The sequence below is a fragment of the Elgaria multicarinata genome, chromosome 6 (genome assembly GCF_023053635.1).
Source record: "Elgaria multicarinata webbii isolate HBS135686 ecotype San Diego chromosome 6, rElgMul1.1.pri, whole genome shotgun sequence".
In the NCBI taxonomy this organism is placed as follows: Eukaryota; Metazoa; Chordata; class Lepidosauria; order Squamata; family Anguidae; genus Elgaria; species Elgaria multicarinata.
In genome coordinates, this window is record NC_086176.1 from 32,086,217 (window position 1) to 32,109,892 (window position 23,676).

At 40.0% G+C, this 23,676-nt stretch overlaps 1 protein-coding gene across 1 annotated transcript; it reads left to right on the forward strand.

The window, feature by feature from the left end:
• Positions 1–23,221, forward strand: PLAA (phospholipase A2 activating protein). The gene is made up of 14 exons (XM_063129202.1): positions 1–186; positions 3,452–3,645; positions 5,002–5,102; positions 5,209–5,329; positions 10,054–10,221; positions 12,836–12,971; positions 14,394–14,563; positions 15,533–15,690; positions 15,792–16,011; positions 16,752–16,820; positions 18,457–18,528; positions 20,832–20,933; positions 22,130–22,294; positions 22,516–23,221. The coding sequence occupies exons 1-14, from the start codon at positions 38–40 to the stop codon at positions 23,079–23,081; spliced, it is 2,391 nt and encodes a 796-aa protein (XP_062985272.1). The 5' UTR covers positions 1–37; the 3' UTR covers positions 23,082–23,221.
• Positions 23,222–23,676: the final 455 nt, after the last annotated feature.

A 23,676-nucleotide genomic window follows, 5' to 3' on the forward strand; every position in this document is an offset into this window, starting at 1 on the left:
TGCTGCTGCTGTGTCAGGGTGTCTGAGGGACGGTGCGATGGCCGGCGCGGTGGGCAACTACCGGCTCCGCTGCTCCTTGGTGGGGCACGAGTTGGACGTGCGGGGACTTAGTTGTTGTCTCTTCCCGAGCGGCTCGTTCGTGTCCGTATCTCGGGACCGGACAGCTCGTCTCTGGGCGCCGGACAGGTCAGTCCTAATTGAAGCGGGGAGTCGTAGGGGAGCGGAGAAGTGGAACATGGCGGTCCAGTTGGGGCCATTACTACATCTTCAGGTTTCAGTATTTAGAGGCAGCACGGTCCTGATGGCTTGTAGTGGGTCAGCTAATCTCTAAAATGAACCATCTGTTGCTGGCTCGGTTTGGAGTGGGGAAGACAGGCAGTGGGGCCAGCTAATTTCATTGGAATTCGGAATGACAACTTCCACTTGGTTCAGGGTTGTAAACCTGCTATAGATACTAGCCCACTTTATTACTATTCTACTAAAAAAAACCACCACTATCTCAAGTTATATCAAATTCGTACATGGCTTTGATGGCTTCCCATCAAAGACTAGCATCAGGTATCTCCCTGGCCACCTACTACACTGCTTACAAATTGTGCTTATTAACCTGCCTCCAAACACTGAAAGAACGGAATGAAATCTTCCAGTGTCGTAAGAGTGTTGCTGTCGGGTTACTTGAAAGTATTTCTTATCCTACAAATAGCTCCTTATAAGCCTGAGTTAAAATCGTGTTCATGTGAAAAACAAATTTGTGTTAAGTTTAACTTTGATTATGAGGTTGATTTGTATTTTTGATGTAGACTTAACGAAGTTGTATTTGTATACATGTGTGTGTTTATAAATTATCATCTACCCAAGTACTAAGAGTTTTTGGGCCATAGCTTGGCTGACAAGATAGGTCCTTCATGTCATGTGATTTTTCTAGTCCTTTTCTCTGGATGTTACATATTCAGTGGTTGGGAATATGTATGAATATGAATATTCAAGTGAGTGGTAGGGAAAATAACTTGGAGATACAAGTATAAGCGAAATTAAGAATAAATGTAGACTTTAGCAGCCAACAGTGTATCTTAATTCACTTGGAAAGTTAAGACATTTTCTTTCTTGTTGCTGCTTATTTTGTAGTATCTAAAAAGCTGGTACAAGTAATACATGTAATTCATGCGACCCTTTCCTACCATCACTGTTCTGTATAGGCAGGCATTGAGAATTCCATAGAAAAAGAAGTTAACGTTCAACAGGCCAGTTAGCAAATTATTACAGCAGGGCTTGGGAGCTTATCCCATACAATTCAGTTTAGGTAGAAGTGTGTTAACTTAACACAGGTTCTTTAATTATGGGACCTTATTCTTATATATGGCAACGGTAGTGAGAATACTAAATACACAAAAATGGAAGGGCGTACTTATGATGGATGAATAGCTATTGAAGATGTTGGAGATGGCAAAACTTACTTCAATAATTAGAGAAAAGTCAATATCTACATTCAGAACTGAATGGAAACCTTTTATAGACTTTCTGCAGGATCTAGAAAATAATGATTTTATCTGTGGATTCATTGAATAAAAAGAAAACTTTAAGATAAGAGAAAGAGGGGAATTTTGACTTGTAATTATAGAACAAGAGAAAATATTGTTACGTATTTTTGCTGTGGAGAAAATTGGAAGTCCATCTTAATTTTGTATGTTCTTTATGTGTTTTGTGTGTGTATGTTTTATTTTTCTATTTGTCTCGCTTTGTGTATTTTGTGTTTGTTAGTTTGTTATGTTTTGAAATAATAATAAAATATTTTAAAAATACAGGTTCTTGAGCAATAGGCTTATCTAAGGGTTCAGGTTATTCATGGCAATGCTTCCTGACCTCAAATTTACTTATTGGTTAAAAGTATTCATGAAATGCTAGTAATTTGGGTTTAAATTATTATGGCAGAATATGCTCATCAAAAGTCTTCCAATTATTGCTCATATAAATGTGTGGAATTAAGGTGACCATGTGAAAAGGAGGACGGGGCTCCTGTATCTTTAACAGATGTATTGAAAAGGGAATTTCAGCAGGTGTCAATTGTATGCATATCACACCTGGTGAAATTTCCTCTTCATCACAACAGTTAAAGCTACAAGAACTATACTGCAGCTATACTGTGACCAGTTTTAAAAGAGGGCAGGGCACCTGCAGCTTTAACTGTTGTGATGAAGAGGAAATTTCACCAGGTTCTCCATATATACAAATAACACCTGCTGAAATTCCCTTTTCAATACAACTGTTAAAGATACAGGAGCCCTGTCCTCCTTTTCATATGGTCACCCTAACTAAGTGATATGTAGCTTGAGCAGGTTTACTTCAAAGTACATCCCACTGTTTTCAACTTGAAAGGGACTTGTTCAGAAATGTGTGCATAGAATGCAAACTTACTTTATCTTGCAGTTTTTTATGCTGTTTCTATTCTGTGCTTCATAAAGTTAAATTGCTAATTTGTAGAGCAGACCATTTAGGTGCCATGAGAGTTGCACGTAAAGGATGATAATGCATGGCTAAATTCTAAACACAATGGATGGGTTTGGATGTAACAGTAAGCTATAGGCTCATGCATTCCCTTTTCCACTGTGGGGAAAAGAGGGCGATCAGAAACCTTTGCTTCAGTTTTTGACTAACTGCAGTTGTTGTTATGCGTAAATTTGAACAACTGTGACTAGTCCTAACCAGCGTTTGCCTAAACAAGCCAGGATCATTAACTATGCTTTGAAGTTACCTTGTTTGGACATACTGTAGTTGAGACTAACAGTGAGAAATCTGACTTCAGTTGTGCAAGACAGAAGCTTGACTGATTGAACGTGGAGTTCAACCCTGCAGGATGTACTATTAATCGCTCAAGATTTATTAGTCGACCAGCCATAATACATACAAAATGAAAAGCAAGTCAAGGAAAATATATAGTATACAGTGCCAACATTTATACTACAGTGTACATGTGATCTGTGCTCAATATTTTTTACTGGCTTCCCAAACCAGCTGTTAAAAGATAAAATTACTTTAAGGCTAATCACATTTTTTAAAAAAACAGGTGACTTTTGGTGTTCCAGCCATCTTTTCTTTTTTAGTAAGTCTAATATTTTTGCATTTAAGAAAAAAATAATTGATAGTTTTATAAGATACGCTTAAGGTGCAGTCCTATACATATTTAGACATAAAATCCTTATAATTCCCAGTATAACTCCCAGAATAGTAGGGTTTGTATGACTTCTTTCTGACTAAACATGCATAGGATTGTACCCTTAAGATGTTACCTTTCTTCAAAGTTTTCCCCCCTTCAAAACTTGTATTATTTATATAAATTATATTATTTTTTAAAGTGGTACATTGCCGTTTAGGTACGAAGTAGGCTATATTTGGATAAATGGATAGGATTTCTTGTGGGAATGTAAAAAACATATGGCCTCTGTTTTCTCTTTAGTCCCAACAGAGGATTTACTGAAATGCACTGCATGAGTGGCCACTCGAATTTTGTTTCTTGTGTGTGTGTCATCCCTCCAAGTGACCTTTACCCGCGTGGATTAATTGCCACTGGTGGTAATGACAACAACATTTGCATCTTTGCTTTGGACAGCTCTGCACCACTGTATGTCCTGAAGGGTCATAAAAATACAGGCAAGCAAAAATATTTCTAATTATTTTCAATATGCCAGTTTTGAACTGTAGTGATTCTCAAACTAGCTTGGCTTTGAGTGTTTTAAGAAATAAGCTCCTTTGAATTTCTGTCATGATAGGCATTTTATTTTTTGGGGTGGGGGGAACTGTAACCATAGGAAAATACTATTATACAATGTTGAGTGGCACATCAACATTTTCAGGAAAATGTATAGAATTGGATTATCATTGACATTCGAGAAATTCTCCAAGGGTTGCTACATAATCCCAACTGAAAACAAGGGTACCGTATTTCTTCGATTCTAAGACGCCATCAATTGTAAGACGCACACTAATTTCAGTACCACCAACAGAAAAAAAGCTTTGATTCTAAGAAATAATAAATGACCTGCGATTCTAAGACGCACCCCGTTTTTAGAGATGTTTATATGGGGAAAAATGTGCGTTGAAGAAATGCAGTATATCTCAGATTATTTATAAATAGTGTTATATTTTCAGTTTTTATCTCAAGCATATTTAGGAGTTGCCAAGGCACTAGGGACCATAACTAGTTGAATTGCTCCACAGCAGACATGGGGAATCCTTATTCCTCCAGATGCTGTTGGGCTATAATTTCCATCAGCAGGCAGAAGGCGGAATGGAGTCTGGGAGGCCAAGCCCTATGAAAGGTTGTCAAGCTCCACCCACCACCAGATTCCTCCGACATCTCTACCTACAATTTGCTGGTGTTCTGCAACCTTTTGAATATTCAACCCCCAGTCGGGGATTGCTACGTAACTTCTGATGCTGGGCACTATAGGTTAATCATGAATAAAATAACCCAGTTAACCTACTTGTAATTGTAAGTTAAATGTGCAATAAACCCATGGTTAACCTATAGTGTCTGGGTTTGAATGTCACGTAACAACCCTTGATTGGGGATTGGATATTCAAAATGACCACGGACTGCACCTGGCATGTGGTCCATGACCATTTTTAGGCTGCAACCCTTAGTTTGCTGCTGTTATGCATGAAGATGATGGTGATAGAGGAAAGAGTGTGGTTGGGGAGTTAGTATTATGCAAGAGTGATATTCTCCTACAGTCTCTTGATGACTGGGAGGAAAGAATGTTACTTTTGGAGGTATTCATCAGCTAAAATCTTGACTGCAGTTCTCTTGTTGTACATGGTGGCTTCTTGTCACCAGTTACATGTGTAATAATGAAAATAAAGTTAGTGAAGCTTGCCCTGCCAAATAAGGTCTACAATGTTTATCTGAAAATTTATTTTAAATCTAACCTGTATTGGGAGGGGGGGACCTGATTCAACTATATTAGAAGTGAAACGTGACAATGCTGATTTAATCCTCTGTTCCAGTTTGTAGCCTCTCATCTGGGAAATTTGGCACTCTGCTTAGTGGCTCATGGGATACAACAGCCAAAGTTTGGTTGAATGACAAATGCATGATGACATTACAGGTATGGAAACTCTGCCACTGATAACAGTTCATTATCATTATAATTCTTTGAGTTTCAGAAAAGCTAGATGGTCTCTGGAAATATTAATGTTCTATTTCTTCTATAGGGCCACACTGCAGCAGTCTGGGCTGTGAAGATATTACCTGAACAGGGATTAATGTTGACTGGTTCAGCTGATAAAACCATTAAGCTATGGAAGGCAGGTAGATGTGAGAGAACATTTACTGGTAAGTATGTGATGAAAACAGTTTCTACGTATAAATGTTGCTTACCTATGTGCCAACACTTTCTAATCTTCAGAGAAAATTGAAAGGGCTGCATTTTTCTCTATGATTTTTAAAATGGTAGTGGGAGTTAGCACCTTTATTTGTTGAAATTCCCTATTCTGAAGGTTCAGTTTGAGGAGGGGAAAATGGAAAGTTCACTAACTGTGTTAGTGCTAGTAAATTCAGTTTGCATTCTGCAAGTGTAGATCTGTGTTTGGCTATCACTGGAAATCTCCCAACCCAGTCCAGAGTTTGGGCCATGAAAAACACAAATGTGTATCAGAATTTTCTAGTAACTGGGTGCCTTGGACTGCTTGTGTACGTAATTTCTTATTTTTAGTTATTATGGAGACCCTGTGACCATTTGGGACTAATGTTCATATTCTCTGTTTTGAGCGCATACATATGCTCTGTTAAAAACATAAGCTTCAGTTGCAAGCTCCTGAAGAGACATACGTTGGTATGAGAACTCTGTTCTAAATATTTTACCGTTCGTTTCCTTTCATATTTTAAAGTTATAAACCACCTTGGGTGCTTTGGCAGAAAGGTGTTACAGAACTACAAGAAATGATCAATAACTGGTTAAGTCGAATAAGCTCTAGTTGATTGATCGATGATGGATGTTTTTTATTGGTGGGGATGTGAGTGTGACACACAGCACAATACATGACTACTTGGAAATAAGTATAATGGGCCTTACTACCAAGTAATGAGGCTGCAATCTTAAATCTACTCCCTAGGGAGTAAGGTGCCAGCCAAAGATCACAGTGAGTTTTACTTCTGAGTACGCATGAATAGGATCAGGCTGTTTTTTTCTGAGGTTATAACAGAATGAGGGTGAAAATATTCACTCAGAAACAGAAAAGCTGTGTTTTGCTTTTGGGAGTTAGGGGAGGTGCTAATCGGTTATCCCCAGATAGAGTTTCCTATGAACGAACTACAAATGAACCACAAGGAAACGTAATTGTTTTGGGCAAAAGAAGTCAGTATGTGTCACAATACACATTGTACACTATAACATGTTCTGTACGCAAATAAACACACACATACATATTGTGTCTTGTGTGTGACTGTACTTTACTGCTATTCAATGACCTATTATGATTGCCTTATACAAAAGTAAGTTCGTTGGTTTCTGTTCACCACTCTGCTGCTAAGATCATCTTGGCTCGCCGCTCTGACCATGTTACTCCACTTCTGAAATCTCTTCATTGGCTTCCAATTCACCTCAGAATCCAATATAAACTTCTCCTGTTAACCTACAAAGCTTTTCACGGTCTAGCTCCTTCCTATCTTTCCTCTCTCATCTCACACTATTGCCCCGCTCGTGCTCTTCGCTCCTCTGATGTCATGTTTCTTTCCCGTCCAAGGGTCTCTACTTCCCTTGCTCGGCTTCGTCCATTTTCTTCCGCTGCCCCTTACGCCTGGAACACTTCCAGAACATTTGCGAACTACAAGTTCAATCGCAGCTTTTAAAGCTCAGCTAAAAACTTTTCTTTTTTCTAAAGCTTTTAAAACTTGATTTGATCTGACTTTTATACTGTTAGTTTTACTCTACCCTGTGCCTGTTTGGTGCATTCTCTTCCCTTTCTTATTGTTTTATTATGATTTTATTAGAATGTAAGCCTATGCGGCAGGGTTTTGCTATTTTATTGTTTTACTCTGTATAGCACCATGAACACTGATGGTGCTATATAAATAAATAATAATAATAATAAGTTTTGTTGAAAACAGAACAAACAATTTTAGCTGAGTTTCTAATGATTTGTGAAGATTTCTAGCCATCCCTAAGCATTTCTAGCCATCCCTAAGCATGTGGAGGGTTGCTTCATGCTTTTCTCTGCCTCTTAAAAGTATAGCTTGTGCTGGGAGCACAAGCTGTAGGCTAGAATGTTCTGTCATCAGGAAATAATGGTAGAGAAATTCTTAAAAGCTTTTGCTTGAAGGCTATCCCTCTTCATTGTGGAAAGGTCTAGATTTAAATCAGAGCTGCTGTTAGTCTTTCTCTTTTACTTTGGCCTATTCTTTTATATTTTTGTATTGTGAAAAAAGGGCAGTTAGGAGCCAGCAGAAAGAGAAAATGAAACTTAAAGGTGTAGCAGAGAACTGAAACTTAACCGGAGGCGAAGAAATGAAAGTTAGGACTGAACATAGCTGGGTTACAGTCCATGGGGAAGTCTGTTTGTTTACTGAGATAATTTTGTACTCTTATTTATTATTTTTTGCTCATAAGAAAATGGTTTGTGCTAATCTTATTTTGGAGATATTGTACACTGCCAGTGATAATGGCTTAATGTGCAAATGATAAAGCCACTAACTTTTGAGTTTTTTCATGGAAAGTGCAGTTGAGCTATACCATTAATCTAGAAATAAAGGGGGAAATAAAGCTTGACTTTCCTTGCATTCCCTTCAGAACCTTGAAATGAAACCTGTTCTGCTTATATACAAGTGTTATGGACTAGGAGTTGGAATAACTGTTCCCAGTAGGAGACACCCTTAGTTTATAAGGTTTTCACAAAAAAGCATTACTGATAGGCTGCCACCACTCTGTTCACCTGCTTGGGAAATTTACCTTCAGTCCCAGTGCTAGGAAGGGTGGGTGGGAAGGTGCTTTGGATTTTCTTTCCAAAAGTTCAGAAACAACAAAAACCTTGTAAAAATCCTAAGACCGCAAATGATAATTTTGTAACTGTGTGATCTTTCACATGAGGAAGAGTTTATTGAGAATTCCCTTTTAAAACAATGCAGCCAAATGTTTTAAAGAGGAGTTTATTGGGGGGAAGGAAAAACAATGGAAGGAAACCACATCTTTCTGATCCTCAGACACACACACACTTTCAAATAAAATCAAAAAGTCAACCTAACTTACCTAGTTATGTTATCTACTTAAATAGACTCCTGGGTTCCAGAGCATATGTAGCATTCATTGCAGAGAAGGTAGTCTGAGAGAGAACATCTTGGCCTCCAGTTAGATCAAATATCAAAGGAGTGAGTGAACTCTTTTATGAGAATCTGAATTCAGTAAATGCCAGACCCTTTCCAGAAACTGGTTGTTACTTTGCCTGGTAATGTGACAGCCCTGATTTCTGATGTCAGTGATCTAGCCAGCAAATCAGAAATTTACTTAGTGCCTAGACCCAAATTCCTAACTATTATAAATGCTCCTTCCAAGGGACTCAGCCAGTTTGAGTCAGTTCGTCTATTCAAAAAAGGATCTGAAGTTTTTGGATGTATATTGGGAAACAAAGAGGTGAGAACCCCATCCTGGAATGGTGCCAGTTTATTAGCTGCCTTATGGCACTGGTCTTCAACTGGCGAGGAGTTCGATCCAGATGGGTTATGGCAAAGCTGTTGCCGCCATGTCGTGCAATTGTGAAATTGGGTCCCATGTTGCAGGTTGGGAGTCTAAGGTGGCTCTTGTCCTGGACCAGTTGGAGACCCACTGCCTTAGGGAACACTGTTGAGCTACATCAATATACATGGGTTTTAAGTTCCAGCAGCTCCATTCCACTCCTTCTCTCTCTCCCACCTCAGTTTTTCTTCTTCCCTCGCATTGCCAACACAAAGTCAATATTCTGTGCCCACTGAGCATTCTCAGTCCTCATTGGGTTGTACTTGATCCCCCCACACCTTTCTTTTGATGGGTAGGAGTCGACACACACATGAAAATCGTGAATTTCTCCATTGAAGTTTATTAACAGATCTAACTTTCACCCCAGGGACATTTAAGTGTAGCTTCTCAGTGTGAACCAGGAATTGACTTATCCACACAGTGGTTTTTTTCCTACCCTATGTAGCTCTCCATCCTCCTGTTCCAGCTGCTTGCGTCTGTTCCCTGTTTCTACCTGGTTGTCAGTTTCTCTTTCTCACACTCATTGTTCTGTGCTAGAGAACTGGAGTTATTAGAAGAATTTAGAAGTCTGCACACTCTTTAGTGACACTTTGGTTGGTCCTACAGGTATTGCCCTCCTGTAGATTTTGGATATTTTTCCTCATGGATCAATGCAGCTATAATTTTGTTTTTTGTTTTATTGAGTTATTTGGGGCTATTTGGGATGGGAAAGTTCCCCCCTAGGTTTTTCCTGCAGATTTTTTTGGTATTCTGAAAACCTCAGGATTACCCTGAGTCATGATACCTCTCTGTTTGCAGGTTTGGCTACATGAGCATGGGGAGACTCAAATCCCTATTGGTATATAGAGGGAAGGAGAATTAAAATGCCTCTGATGAAAGCACAGTTCTAAACTGTAGCAGTGTCATTGAAGATGCCTTTCCGTGCTTGTATGTTTTGAATGTGGTTCATAAATACTATAGTGGCTTTTAGTTTATTCTTAAATGCTCACACTGAAGTACCAGTATAATGTTTCCCCGTAGCCTATGCCTGGATAGAAGTTGAGCGACCTTAAATGCTGGTCACCAATCTCCAAGAAGAAATTCAAATAGAGTAGCGGGCATGAGTCTGAGGTTACAAATATGAATGAAACTTGCTAGTCCTATAGCCTAGCAAAGACACTGACTAAAGGAAGCAAATTCCTGCTGGTGACAGGTTCTGCACACTCTCCTGGTCACAAGGCTTGCTAATAGTTATTTAAGGTGGTTTCAGTGTTTCATGTTTAGAGAATAGTGTATTTTCGAAAGTTATCAATGAGACCAATGATTTCTCTCTCCAACCTTTCCTTTAATAAAGGACATGAAGACTGTGTAAGAGGCTTAGCTATTTTAAGTGAGACAGAATTTCTTTCCTGTGCAAATGATGCCAGCATTCGACGATGGCAGATATCTGGAGAATGTCTTCAAGTTTATTATGGACACACCAATTATATATACTGCATATCTGTCTTCCCACAAAGTAAAGGTAAGAACCTGGCCTTGAGACACTTTTTTTTTAGAAATGTTAAAAACAGGCTTGTCCCTTCTAAACAGTAGGAGATGTAAAACTAAATTAGGATGAAATAAAAATTCTTTTCCTAGCATTAAAGTAATGGTTTTCAAACTTCCTACCCTAGGAGAAGCTTCTCTACATTAGTTTATCTTCCAAGGCATCCTTGTACATCTGTCAGAGAACCTCTGTGTATTGTAGAGGAGTTTGGGTCATAATAATAATATATTTCATACCCGCCTCTCCTTCTGGATCGAGGCAGGGACAACATTAAATAAAACAATACAATACATAAAACTGGTTACAAGAGCATATAAAACTGATACATTATTAAAATAACATTCATAATATCTTAAAATTCTTAGGTTTAAAACTAATCTGGATAGGCCTGCTGGAAGAGACTAGTCCTTATGGCTGCCTTAAACTCAGAGAGAGTATTAGGCCGAAAAGTATTATCTCCTCTGGCAGGCCATTTCACAGTCTGGGGGCTGCAGAAGAAAAGGTCCTGTGGGTAACAGTTGTCAGCCTAGTTGTGGCTGACTGGACTAAATTCTTCCCAGAGGACCTGAGTGTGTGAGGGCGGATTGTACGGGAGAAGGCGATCCCACAGGTAACCAGGACCCAAACCATGTAGGGCTTTAAAGGTAATAACCAACACTTTATACTTCGCCCGGAAACTAATTGGCAGCCAGTGAAGTGATTTTAAAATTGGTTTAATATGGCCACCCCTAGGTTTACCTGTGACCAACCTGACTGCCATATTTTGAACTAGTTGAAGTTTCCGGACTAGGTACAAAGGTAGCCCTATGTACAGCTCATTGCAGAAGTTGAGCCTCGAAGTTACCAGCGCATGCACTACCATTTTTAGGTCTTCTAACTCTAGGAAGGAGCGCAGCTGGCGTATCAGCTGAAGCTGATAGTAGGCATTCCTGGCCGTCGCATCTATCTGAGCTGTCATTTGGAGCGATGGATCCAGAAGCACCCCCAAGCTGTGAACACAGTCTCTCAGGGGGAGTGTAACCCCATCCAGAACTAGTTGGCACACCTCCAAACCCAAGTTAGGGTCCTTGACAGCAAGCACCTCCATCTTGTCTGGATTCAGCTTCAGTTTGTTTTTCCTCATCCAGCCCGTTACTGCCTCCAAGCATTCACGCAGAAGAGACACACTATCCTTAGCTGACACTGTTGTCAAAGGCATAGGGAAGTATATTTGGGTGTCATCGGCATACTGATAGCACCCCGCCCCATGCCTCCGGATGATCTCTCCCAGTGGTTTCATGTAGATGTTGGACAGCATTGGGGATAGGATGGTGCCTTTTGGTATGCCATACAACAGCTCCTTCTTTGAGGAGCAGCTATCCCCAAGCATCACCATCTGGAACCTACCCAAAAGGTAGGGCCAGAACCACTGGAGCACAGTGTCCCCGATTCCCTTCTCGGTGGCTGCTCCAGTGCTCTGGAACTCTCTTCCCGGGGAAGCTAGAGTGGCTCCCTCCTTGATGTGCTTTCGGAAGCAGGCCAAAACGTCTTTGTTCCGGCAGGCCTTTGGCGAATAATCTGGGCCTCCATCTATGTTAAGGACTTGTAAAATTGTCATGTATTTTAAATGTTTAATGTTTTAATTTTGTAATATATTTAATATATATTGCATATTTATTTTCATAGGTTGTAAAATGTATATGTTTACAATTTTGTAAGGCTGCCTTGAGGCCCAGTATTGGACAAAAGGCAGGATAATAATAATAATAATTAATAATAATAATAATTAATAATAATAATAATTAATAATTAATAATAATAATAATTTTGTCACAAACATCAACTCTGACAAAAGTTCCGTGAGCTCGGCCAGGGAGTCTGATAGGCAGTGGCGTGGCCAGTACATATTCTATCTAGGGTTTTCTCTCAATTTATGTGGAATGCTACCCAGGCTTGCTCAGTCCTCATACTTCCCCCTCTGGACTGAAAATGCACCTTAGAACAAGCCCAGCTGCTTAACATCTTAAGTGAAGGTAATGATGGATAAAGTGACTGGCAGAACTTTCCTCTTATTTAGGAGATCCTGATCAGCTTCCATTTAGTTCTCAGGGTTCTCCAAACTTAATTTGAAAATGACTAGTTGAGGGCTTAAGGGGACTCCAAACAGCCTCTTCGGTGCTGTGTACAGATTTCTTTCATTCCCTTGCAATATGACAGAATTTTAATAACAACCCTCTGTTTTAGCTAGTTAGGCAGGGGTGGTTTGATTGGCAAATGGTTCTTGGCTTACAGGTGTTCTTTTTGATTTAGGTAAAACTAATGGCTTGGATCCAAAGATCCTCTGACATGCATAGAAGCACTTCTACTTGCATATTAGTGTTTTTTTTTATTTGTATACTTCAAAATCTGCTCCAGAGAGCTGTCTTCCAGTGTGGATTACAATACGCTAATAGATAACCAAAATTATAAGCTAAAATGTCAGGCATTAGAACTGGATTGTCACGTGCATGTAATATGTATTACTGTATGTATGATTGTGTGTTGAATATCAAATGAACAGGAAGCTAGTATTAATTTTCTTTTATTTATGAAATGGTTTGGTTCCATATAGATTTTGTTACCACTGGTGAAGACAGATCACTCAGAATCTGGAGAAAAGGCGAATGCACACAGACAATCAGGCTTCCAGCTCAATCTGTTTGGTGCTGCTGTGTGTTAGACAATGGAGATCTTGTTGTTGGAGCAAGGTATCTAAACTTCAGTCTGCTATCATGCTATTTATCAATAAAGATGTACCTTTTGTACAGTGTGAAGAAATGTTTTGGTGCATAACAAGACATTGACTGTGTAACGTTAAATCATGGTTTAATGTTATGAGAACTAGGTTTAGTGAGCCGTGAGCTTGTACCCTCCCCTCTCCTCTACCACTGTGGCCATGAGGAGGAGATTGGGAGTTTCCATTTCCAGTTTTTATTACCCACAATTCATCACGTTGCCCTAACCCTAAATCGTATAAAACCTGGTTGAAACAAGTCAGCTTCATAAACTAGTTTGAAGTTGGTTTATTTCAGCAAACACTTGTTAAGAATCATTGCAGTTTGTCTTGGTTCAGATGGCATGACAAGCTACACTTAATACTTCCAAATTCCTTGTAGCTGCACCAGAGGAGGGGGAAATGCATGAGTCTGAGGCTCCTTATAACGCTCCTTATAACAGCCCAGATAGCTTCAGCTGTGGGGCGGTATATAAATATAATAAATAAATAAATAAATAATAAACTATGGTTAGGCACTGCGTCCAAACGAGGCCATTGAATAAATGAGTATTGTTCAGAGTTAAAGGTATATCAGTCGTCCTATTATGTGTTTCAGGGATTGGCAGAAGGTAGACCATAGTCCATCAGTGGTCAGTGTTTGGTAGACAACCCTGCTGGTGTTATGAATTCTTGAAAAACATAGGCAGCTTGCTCCCCTCCAGCAGCTGGTTCTGCCATTTCCATGTGTTGCAGTGAGCAGCTCTTACTCCTGTCCCATTTTTGAGATAGGAAGCAGCGAGGCTTGTGGAAGATTGAATTTGTACTAAAGGACAAGTCTTCTAAAAGCGATTAGTCACCGTATCCTCAAATAGAACCTCCATATTTAAAGGCAGTATAGCTTTCTGACTCCAGATAATGGAGACAAACAGTGCATAGCTACACCAGTGGGCTTCCCAGAGGCATCTGATGGTTGTTGTGAGAAAATCAGGATGATGCTTGGTCTGACCAAGGAAGGCAGTTTTGTTTTTAACCATGAGTGTGTACTTAGGATTACTTAACAATAAACTGTGATGCCTTCACCGTGAAGGTAATCCTGAGTTTGCATTCTTGTTTTTTAAATTTAAAACAGATCATTGGCTCACCTGGATTCTAGCATGTACATTTTTAAAACAAAAGGCCATGCAGAGTTGATGTAAGCCCACCCCTGTTGTATTTCACTGGATTATCCTGAACTAATTGTCTTGTCACCTGGGAAAATCTCTTTGAAGGTGGTGTATAAATTTTATAATAAAATATCTGATGTTTGTTCTGCCATCTGGATCTCTTAGGGGGAAAACAGCCATAAGAAGAGAAGTAATACATTAATGGGACTGCTTCCTTGGATAATGATTTTTTTTATTTTTACCTGTTTCAGTGATGGCATTATCAGAGTGTTTACAGAATCTTTGGAGCGTGCAGCAAGTCTGGAGGAGATTCAGGCTTTTGAAAATGAACTTTCTCAAGCGACTATTGATCCTAAAACTGGCGATTTAGGAGATATCAAAATTGATGAGCTTCCTGGTAGAGAGCATTTGAATGAGCCAGGTATTATTCTCAAATTCTCTGTAGTGCTCTCCACTCCCTCCCCCTCCAGTTCAAAAGAATATGCAAGGCTTTCTAATATGCATGTTCTAATGTTTCCTTGATTGCTAAAATATCCTGTCTCTGCTACAAATGAATTCATTCTGGTATGATAGCTTGCTGTCTGGTCACTGCCAACTATAATGGAATATCATGAGAACTTGAAAGTAAAGAATATTCCAAATAAAATGTTGATAGCAGAAATATGATGATGTTTACAACTGTGTTCAGAGTTGACCTGAACACGTACCTACATTCCCCTTCATTTGGTATGCCCCGGTATAACATTTAGGAATTACTGCCTTAGACTGATAATTCATTTAAAATCCAGCTAGCCAACACAGGCACATTGAAAAATGCTTTCATGTTTGGAGGTTGACCTCCAAGTTCGTAGAGGAATAGACAATTTGGGGACAATTGAAAGCTAGTTTTACAAAGTATAAGGTACAAGCATGATAGATCTATAGTTCTCTGTTTCCCCAATAGTAGTACGGGATTTTTAAATTTACACGTCTAGTGATAAGGAAGCCTCACTCAGTTCAGTGGACCTTTCTCTCAAGTCACTGTTCCATAAAGTTTCAGCAGGCATCAGGAAAAACTTCCTGACTGTTAGAGCAGTATAACAATGGAACCAATTACCTAGGGAGGTCGTGGGCTCTCCCACACTAGAGGCCTTCAGTAGACAGCTGGACAGCCATCTGTCAGCGATGCTTTAAGGTGGATTCCTGCATTGAGCAGGGGGTTGGACTTGATGGTCTTATAGGCCCCTTCCAATTCTACTGTTCTATCAGTCTATGAAATGTTCTGTATCTGTAAGCTTTTCTTCCTCTACCAAAAAGTTGAATTTATTGCTTGTTTTTGGTGAAATAAAACATTGCTTATAAAAATCATTTCCTCGAGCTCTGCAGTTTATTTTCTTTGCTCTGTTTCAAGGTACAAGGGATGGTCAGACAAGACTTATTAAAGATGGCGGAAAAGTGGAAGCTTACCAGTGGAGCATTAGTGAAGGCAGGTGGATGAAAATTGGGGATGTTGTAGGCTCATCTGGAGCTACACAGCAAACATCTGGAAAAGTGTTATTTGAAGGAAAGGTATTCCTAGTGTTTACTAAAATACTACTGCCCATCCTATTCTTGCTGTCTACCTTGGAGCTGTGTAAAAAAACCATTTTCTTTTTTATTTCCATTTAAAGGAATACGACTATGTTTTCACTATTGATGTGAATGAAGGAGGACCTTCCTACAAGTTGCCGTACAACATCAGTGATGACCCATGGCAGACTGCATATAACTTCCTGCAGAAGAATGATCTAAATGCCATGTTCCTGGATCAGGTGGCCAAATTCATAATAGATAACACCAAAGGGCAAACACTGGAACATACAAACAGTGGATTTTCAGATCCTTTCACAGGTAACAAAAGTACTAGGTTCTTTTTAATTTTCCTCCTTACTTCTGGAATATGTGGCAGATATAATGCAGGATGTCAGACTTCAACTGGATTCGGACAACACAATAGTCAACGGTAGGTTAAATAGTCAATGGTGGGTTATTGTGTCACGAGTTTTTCACTCCATGGTTGGTTATTTGGCTGAAATGACCAACACTGTGCAGAGTTGACTATTTGAATCACTGTTGGTTATTGTGTTGTGTGGTGGGCCCCGTTGGTTATTTCATCACACAACATCGGTTAATTTTGGCAACTACCGAGTCTCCTGACAACAGCGGCCAAAGCAGCAGCTGCTGCTCTAATCCAGCAGTGGCTGATGGGATACTAGAGGGAGGAGAGAGGGCAGGGATGTGCCAATCAAACACTGTTGATTAGTAGTCAACTCGACCCTGGCCTTAATCCACAGCACGGTTGGTTATAATGTCGTGTGGAGTGTACCCTCTAGATAGTCAACCACGGAGTTGACTGTTAACCCACCATTGACTATTGTGTTGTCCGATTGCGCCCTTCTAATCTCTCAGCCATGCTGTGAAGCATTCATTTACCTTTTCACTTAAGGCTGATGAAGCAGAGTGTACTTAAGAACTGTGGACACTTCATTATTTATTTGAAGTCTTAGCCTGAACCTAATAGGAGAGCTTAACTGTGTTAATAGTGTGTTGGATAACAAGCTGATTCTTCTATTGGTTTTATATTTTTATAGGTGGTGGCCGCTATGTTCCAGGTTCTTTCTCAGGGCTTAATGAAGGACCTGCAGCAGATCCGTTTACAGGTATTACTTGTCTCAAAGCTGGTAAAAAAAAAAGTGTGCGTGTGTGTGAGAGAAATGAAATGTAGACATTGGCGCTGGGGAAACACCCTGCAAGAAAAGAAGGGCTAGGCCAAATATATATATATATATATTTAACTGTTTTCATATGTTTTTGGTGCAAGACCTTTGTCAAGCAAAGAACTATTGACCATCCATAGAATAACTCAGAGGATAAGCTTCAATAAACATATAGGGTAGGTTTGGATGATCACGTAGGAGTAAGAAGCCATTGTGACTTCTCCTCATTTGCATTGTTTCCTGCGTTGTTTCCTTGACGTGTCATCTGGACCTGGTGCATGGCACGGTGCGCGGGGAATGGGGGGGCTTCAGATCACCCTTCAACCCACGACTTGCAGTAGGCTGGGGATGAAGCTATCCCTGCTGTGCTGAGCACCAGGTTCAGATGACATACCAACCTCCATTGTATCATGGGGAATAATGCCAATGGCGATCGTGCGTATGGCGGAGACAGGGAGGGGATGTCATGACAGTTTCTTCCCCTGATGCAATTATCTGAACACCCCCATAAATCTGTTTTGTAGACCAGGCAATGTCATCTATGAAAACACTTGAAAAAGCTGACACTTCAATATTCAGTTAAACTATGTTTAAAGTGATAGTGATGGGTTACATTTTGTACACCCTTGGAGATGCTTTATTGGCTTACGTTTATTATTATTATTATTATTATTATTATTATTATTTATTTATTTATTTATTTATATAGCACCATCAATGTACATGGTGCTGTACAGAGTAAAACAGTCAATCGCAAGACCCTGCCGCATAGGTCTTAAAAGGTACACTGAGGTGTTTCCTGCTTATTGGACTGTTTGCCAGGAATAGGAAATGTGTGGCTCTCCTGATGTTGGACTGCAGCAGCCCATCATCTCTCAACATTGGCTATAGTGTCTGGGGTTGATGGGAGATGTTGTCAACAATACCTGGAAGGGCACATGTACCCTGTCCCTGCTGTAAACACAACAATAGCTGTGGGAATTAACTGTTTGATGTTGTCAAATTCTAGCTACATGAGACAATAGACTACTGTATATGTAACTATGTAGTAGAAGTTACTTCCAATTGGTTATCTGGGAAGAGGCTCCGGGGGGATACACCTCAGGCTGCACACCCTTTCCTTTTCTTTGATGCAATTGATACATACATACACATCTTGTCTTCTCACCAGCAGGTTATTAATCAATTAACGCAAGCTCGTTTAATTCATGCTTCTTATCTCCACTGGGCTTTGCATTCTGTGGAGCTGTAAAATGACTACATTGGGATGTTTTTGGAAGGGGTGTGCCAGTTCAGAGAGCCATTTGAAGAGAGGTGTGTGTTTGTGTAGAAATTATAAAAAGGAAATCTTGTATGACTTGGTGAAATTTACTTCTGATTAAACATGCATAGGCTTGGGTTGTAATTATGTCAGTCTTAGGGAAATAACAATTTGGAACTGCACAAAATCATGTGGACTTGCTGTTGGGATGTCAATATTTTTGCCTATTGCTGAGTGTTTTTAAAAATGACATTTTATATTGTGCGTGTTCATGTAAGCAGTGTAAATACAACTTCATTAGCTCTCATCTCTTTATAGGTACTGGTCGCTATGTCCCAGGTTCAGCATCTGACCCTGCAGTTCCTCTAAGTAGAGCTGATCCATTCACAGGTTAGTAAATAAGTTTTCACAGTGGAGACTAATTGTGACAAAGATCTATATTGCAGCAATTCAGTTGGCCACTTATTTATTATTTATTTATTTAAGGATTTTTATGCCGCCATTCAGCCAAAAAAGGCTCTCACGGCGGCTTACAAAAGTATTTCTTGACAGTCCCTGCCCACAGGCTTACAATCTAAAAGACATGACACAAAAGGAAAGGGGATTGGGAGGGGGGAGGAGGAGGGGGGAAAGGAAAGCAAATTCAGGCACTACAATCTTAGTTGCAAAGTTCAGCAGTTACAGTTGACAGCAGGAGGGAGGGGGCTCTCAGCTGGAGCTGGACCCAGGCACGGTGGAGAGGTGCCTGGCTGCTGCTTCCTCCCTCACTGGTGGCCTCTCCAGAGACAGTTGACAGCAAGAGGGAGGGGGCTCTCAGCTGGAGCTGGACCTAGGCACGGTGGAGAGGTGCCTGGCTGCTGCTTCCTCCCTCACTGGTGGCCTCTCCAGAGACAGTTGACAGCAAGAGGGAGGGGGCTCTCAGCTGGAGCTGGACCCAGGCACGGTGGAGAGGTGCCTGGCTGCTGCTTCCTCCCTCGCTTGCATCTGTTATCCTGGGAAGAGCAGATAAGTGGCATTGTCGCTCTTTTCTCTCCCCCCCCCATCTTCTTGCTGCCACTTAACCAACTTGACTTGTTTTGTTTTGCTACAGCAATTGTTTAACAGTTGCTGCTAGGTTACAGCAACAAGATTGAATTTATTTGACAAAGCACAATAGATACTGGAAATTTGGTTTAGGTTCTAGAACCTGTACCAGTTTTCCCCTAGCTGTTGTTCTTTGTTAAACAAATAAAACTGGTTATAAGAATGTCTAGAATCTATACACTTTGGTCCTATTCAGACAACAAACTAAGCCATGGTTAGGCTGCTAGCCCTTTTGCAGCAAATGGTTAGTGAGTGTGTTTAAACCATAGTTATGTAGCCACCATGGTTAGGAATGGTTCACATGACACGCTAAGTCATGGTTTACACAATACACTAAGCCATAATGTTTAGCTCAAGATGCTTTACCACTGTAGCTTAATGTGCTGTCTGAACAGGGTCTTTGATTTTTCTAACCACTTCAGTGCTTCAAAATCTCTTTAGACGTGGAGCAATATATAAATGTTGTAAGCAAATAAATACATAAATAAAATGGCTTGAGAGTCACTTGTGAACCTTCTACTAGCCTTCTCTGGGCAGTAGCCTCAGTACCTGTTAATGCTGTCTTTTTGACCTAAGCCAGTGTGGTGTAGCGGTTAGAATGTTGAGCTAGGACTGGGAAGAGCAGTCCCCATTCAGCAAATCCCCATTCGGTCTCTGGGCAGTATCCAACAAGGCGCAACCACTAACATAAATGCCAATAGCATTGCATAGGTCATGCTAGTGGCAGTGTTCCATTGGATACTGCTCACTGTCTCTAAGGGCTGTTGTGAGGATACATGGGGAGGGGACCCTGGGAGGACGCCAGGAATAAAATAAACTTGGTCTCCTGGAAAATCTGTCTAACATTACTGCAAGTTTATCAAATATGTTTAAGCTGTTCGTTTTATTCATATAAACCTTCTGTTGGCTTTCTAAACCTGGGGCAGTTTACAATTCTCATAGGCAATTGAAACCTGTCAGTTGTCAATCACTAGGGTTTCCCAGGGCTTTCCAACTGCTTGCCTTTTGGACTCAAAGCTACTTCCTTTCATTGCTTTTAAAGCTGCTGCTGGAGCTTTTAAAATAAGGCTCTTGAAGGCAGGGAAGCCTGGACAATTTGTTTAAGGCATTCCCTCCCGCCAATATTTTAATAAGGATGTAATACCTCTGCTGTGGGACTGCTGGTGGATGGATGTGCCGTGGAAAAGGATAGCATGGCCTGAAGATTTTCCTCCTTCAGAGTTCTATTGAGCAATTATTCTGACAGTAATATAAAGTATACACAAAATATATTAAATTAGTATTAAAAACTATATAATCCTTTTCATGTGGGAATTACGTATAAGATTTTTGTTCTGCTCTACCTCCACGGAGAACAGAGTAGTGTGTGAGCCTCATAACAGCCCTGAGAGGTAGGTTGGACCTGAGAATAAATTACTTGTCCAAGGCCAGTCAGTGAATTTAAATATTTTAAAAAAATATCTGGACAGGGAATAATTTATCATTTTGCAATACTTTGAATAATGTGTGATAGTCTCAAGTACTATTTTTTTTTCAGTTTTAAGGTGCAAAACTAGTTCTCGGATAAGTTACTAACAACTATCAATCTCTCTCTGTCTCCCCAATTTTAGGGACTAGTGCCTACAAATCAGCTACAGCTAAAGCTGAAAATATTTATTTTCCAAAGAGAGAAGCGGTTACGTTTGATCAAGCTAACCCTGCACAAATACTGGGTGAGTGTATTTATGTGGCTTATTAAATGACACTTTCAAGAAGCAATTAACCTTCAAGTCCTGTAAAACATATAATTTAATCCCCTGTCCCTTTCAGACAGACCCCTTCAGCCCGGTTTGAGAATAAGCACAGGATGGTTTGCTTACACAAAGGATTTATGTCTTTAATATATGTTTTAAAGCAACTACTTGCGTCTCATAAAGTATACATATTGCAGGTCACTTTCTTCCAGTATCTCGTTTTATCTAACAGAGCTTTGCTTTCCCCTGTTGGAAAGAAGTGAATATGCTGGTACTCCATTATGACTGGGATAATGCTAAATATATTGTTCTTGCTTTTTTTGCCCCAGTGGTAAACTGTCAGCCACAGTCTTCCCCGGATAGCAGTTTTTGCTATGAGGGGAGCATTAAAAGTACTGCCTCCTTTCCCTTTCTATGCAGCTGGAATATATGACAAGGGGTGCAAACAATGAGCGGCAACCTAATCATGGATATGCCTTGTAGCAAGTGGACTTTTGTGTACAAACCTGTACGATGCAAACCTTGTTTGCTCTTAAGGCATTAGAAAAAGTAAGGTTAGTTTCAAGCTTGTTGACTTTCATTACAAGAATGTCTTTTGCCTGGAGGAAAGGATATTACAATGCACTTCTTAAATTATCTTGAGATGTTGGTATAACTTAACTCAAGCTTGTTTAGATACCTTTCTCAGGCAGCAGTCCAACTTGCAGTGTGGAGTCCCTGATCTCCACAGTGTACCTCCAAAAACATGTGAGCATTTCACAGGAAGGTCTGTGCACATGATAGGCTAACTTGTGCCATCTTTCCCTCCCCCCCCCCGCAACAACACCTTGGGTTGGATCCAACAGCTGTTCAAGCAGAACATTTGTTCATACAATGCGGCAGCTTCATCCTCTCTTCCTCCCTGCAGCACCACAGTGCCCCCAAAGCAGATTTTTGGGGCTGCAGGGCGAAGGTAAAATCTGTACACCGCCAGCAGTTTCCCTTCGCTAGTGGAACGACACCATGGGACTTGGCCACTTCTGTAGTTCAGGCATCTAAGCAGATATGAAATATGCTCACACTATAAAGGGAGAACTAAAATTGAATTGAATCAACAGTTAACAGAAAAGTCAAGTAATGTGGATTGTAGAAGTTAGCACAGAATAATTTTAAAACATCTCCTTTTTCTCATGTAGGTAAACTGAAAGAACTTAATGGAAGTGCACCCGAAGAACAACAGTTAACGGAAGATGATTTAGGTCTTCTAGAAAAGATGCTGTCTATAACATGCAATAACTCTATCGAAATTCCCACAGCACAGCAACAGCAAACTTTGTGGAAAGCAATTAACTGGCCAAATGGTAGGAAATAATTGTTGGTGAAAAGTTTATCTTTCTAATTAAGCCATTTTCACCCCACAAATAATCTTACTTCCCTATATTGGGTATTATTAGTTTAATAATGGGCTTCCTAAATAAAGGAAAAATACTCTCTTGCCACCTTAACTGATCACATACAAAATAACATACTGAAAGTACTGTGGGATTTCACAATGTAACTACATACGTTTGTTTGTTTTTAGACATTGTCTTTCCAGTGCTAGATATTCTTCGATTATCGATCAGGCATCCCAGCGTGAACGAAAGCTTCTGCAGTGAAAAGGATGGCATTCAGTTCTGCAGCCACCTTATCAAATTTCTGAACCCTGGAGAAAAGCAAGCCAACCAGATGCTGGCCCTTAGAATTTTCTGCAATTGTTTTATCCACCCAGTTGGCCAAAAGCTCATGATGTCACAGGGGGACTCAATAATGTCACAAGCAATAGAACTGAAATTGTGCAGGAATAAGAACATTCAAATTGCACTAGCTACCTTGGCGCTGAACTATGCGGTTTGTTTACATAAAATTAATAATATTGAGGGCAAAGCTCAGTGCTTGTCAGTGATCAGCACAGTCATGGAAGTTGTGCAAGATCTCGAAGCCATTTTTAGATTGCTTGTGGCTCTTGGGACACTAATCAGTGGTGATTCAAATGCTGTACAGTTAGCTAAGTCTCTAGGGGTTGACTGTCAAATTAAAAAATATTCCTCTGTATCAGAACCAGCTAAAGTAAACGAATGCTGTAGGTTTGTCCTTAACTTGCTCTAACCTCTTTTTTTTAAGCACTTGAGAGTCTAGGACTATGCTGAAGATAATTTTTTTCATATTTTACAAGAAATGAATAAATACTGTGGGTTAACTATCTGGACATTAAGTGAAACAATCTGAATAAAACCTTTTGCACTGATCTGGGATGTGTTATCCTTCAAAGCTGCTATGCACGAGAGTTTGCTGTGCATTTTTGTCCTAGGTATTTTTGAGTGTTGGGAATATAAAGGTCAAAGCAGAAATCAAGGCAAGGGAGTAGGAGATAGAAAGGTCCTCTTCCATGAGGAGAAGTCCACTCATGTGGTGTTGGATGTAGCTCACAGAGTGTAAGGACAAGTTATTTGTTTAAACTTTTATTTTAAGGTACAGCCTCTATTCATTCTTCTAGCTTTTACATTGAGGCGCTCTGCCTGTTTACTTATGAAACTGAAGATAATGCAAAAACTTTTACTTTCACGTATTCTTTTATCTGATTATAGAAAAAAAAATTAGGATAGTATCTAGTATGCCAGGAAAGATGTGTTGTGCGTTTTCAGGTGTGCTGTGGGTCCCCCCTTTTTCTTTCTTTCTGTAAAATGTTCCTTCAGAATACATA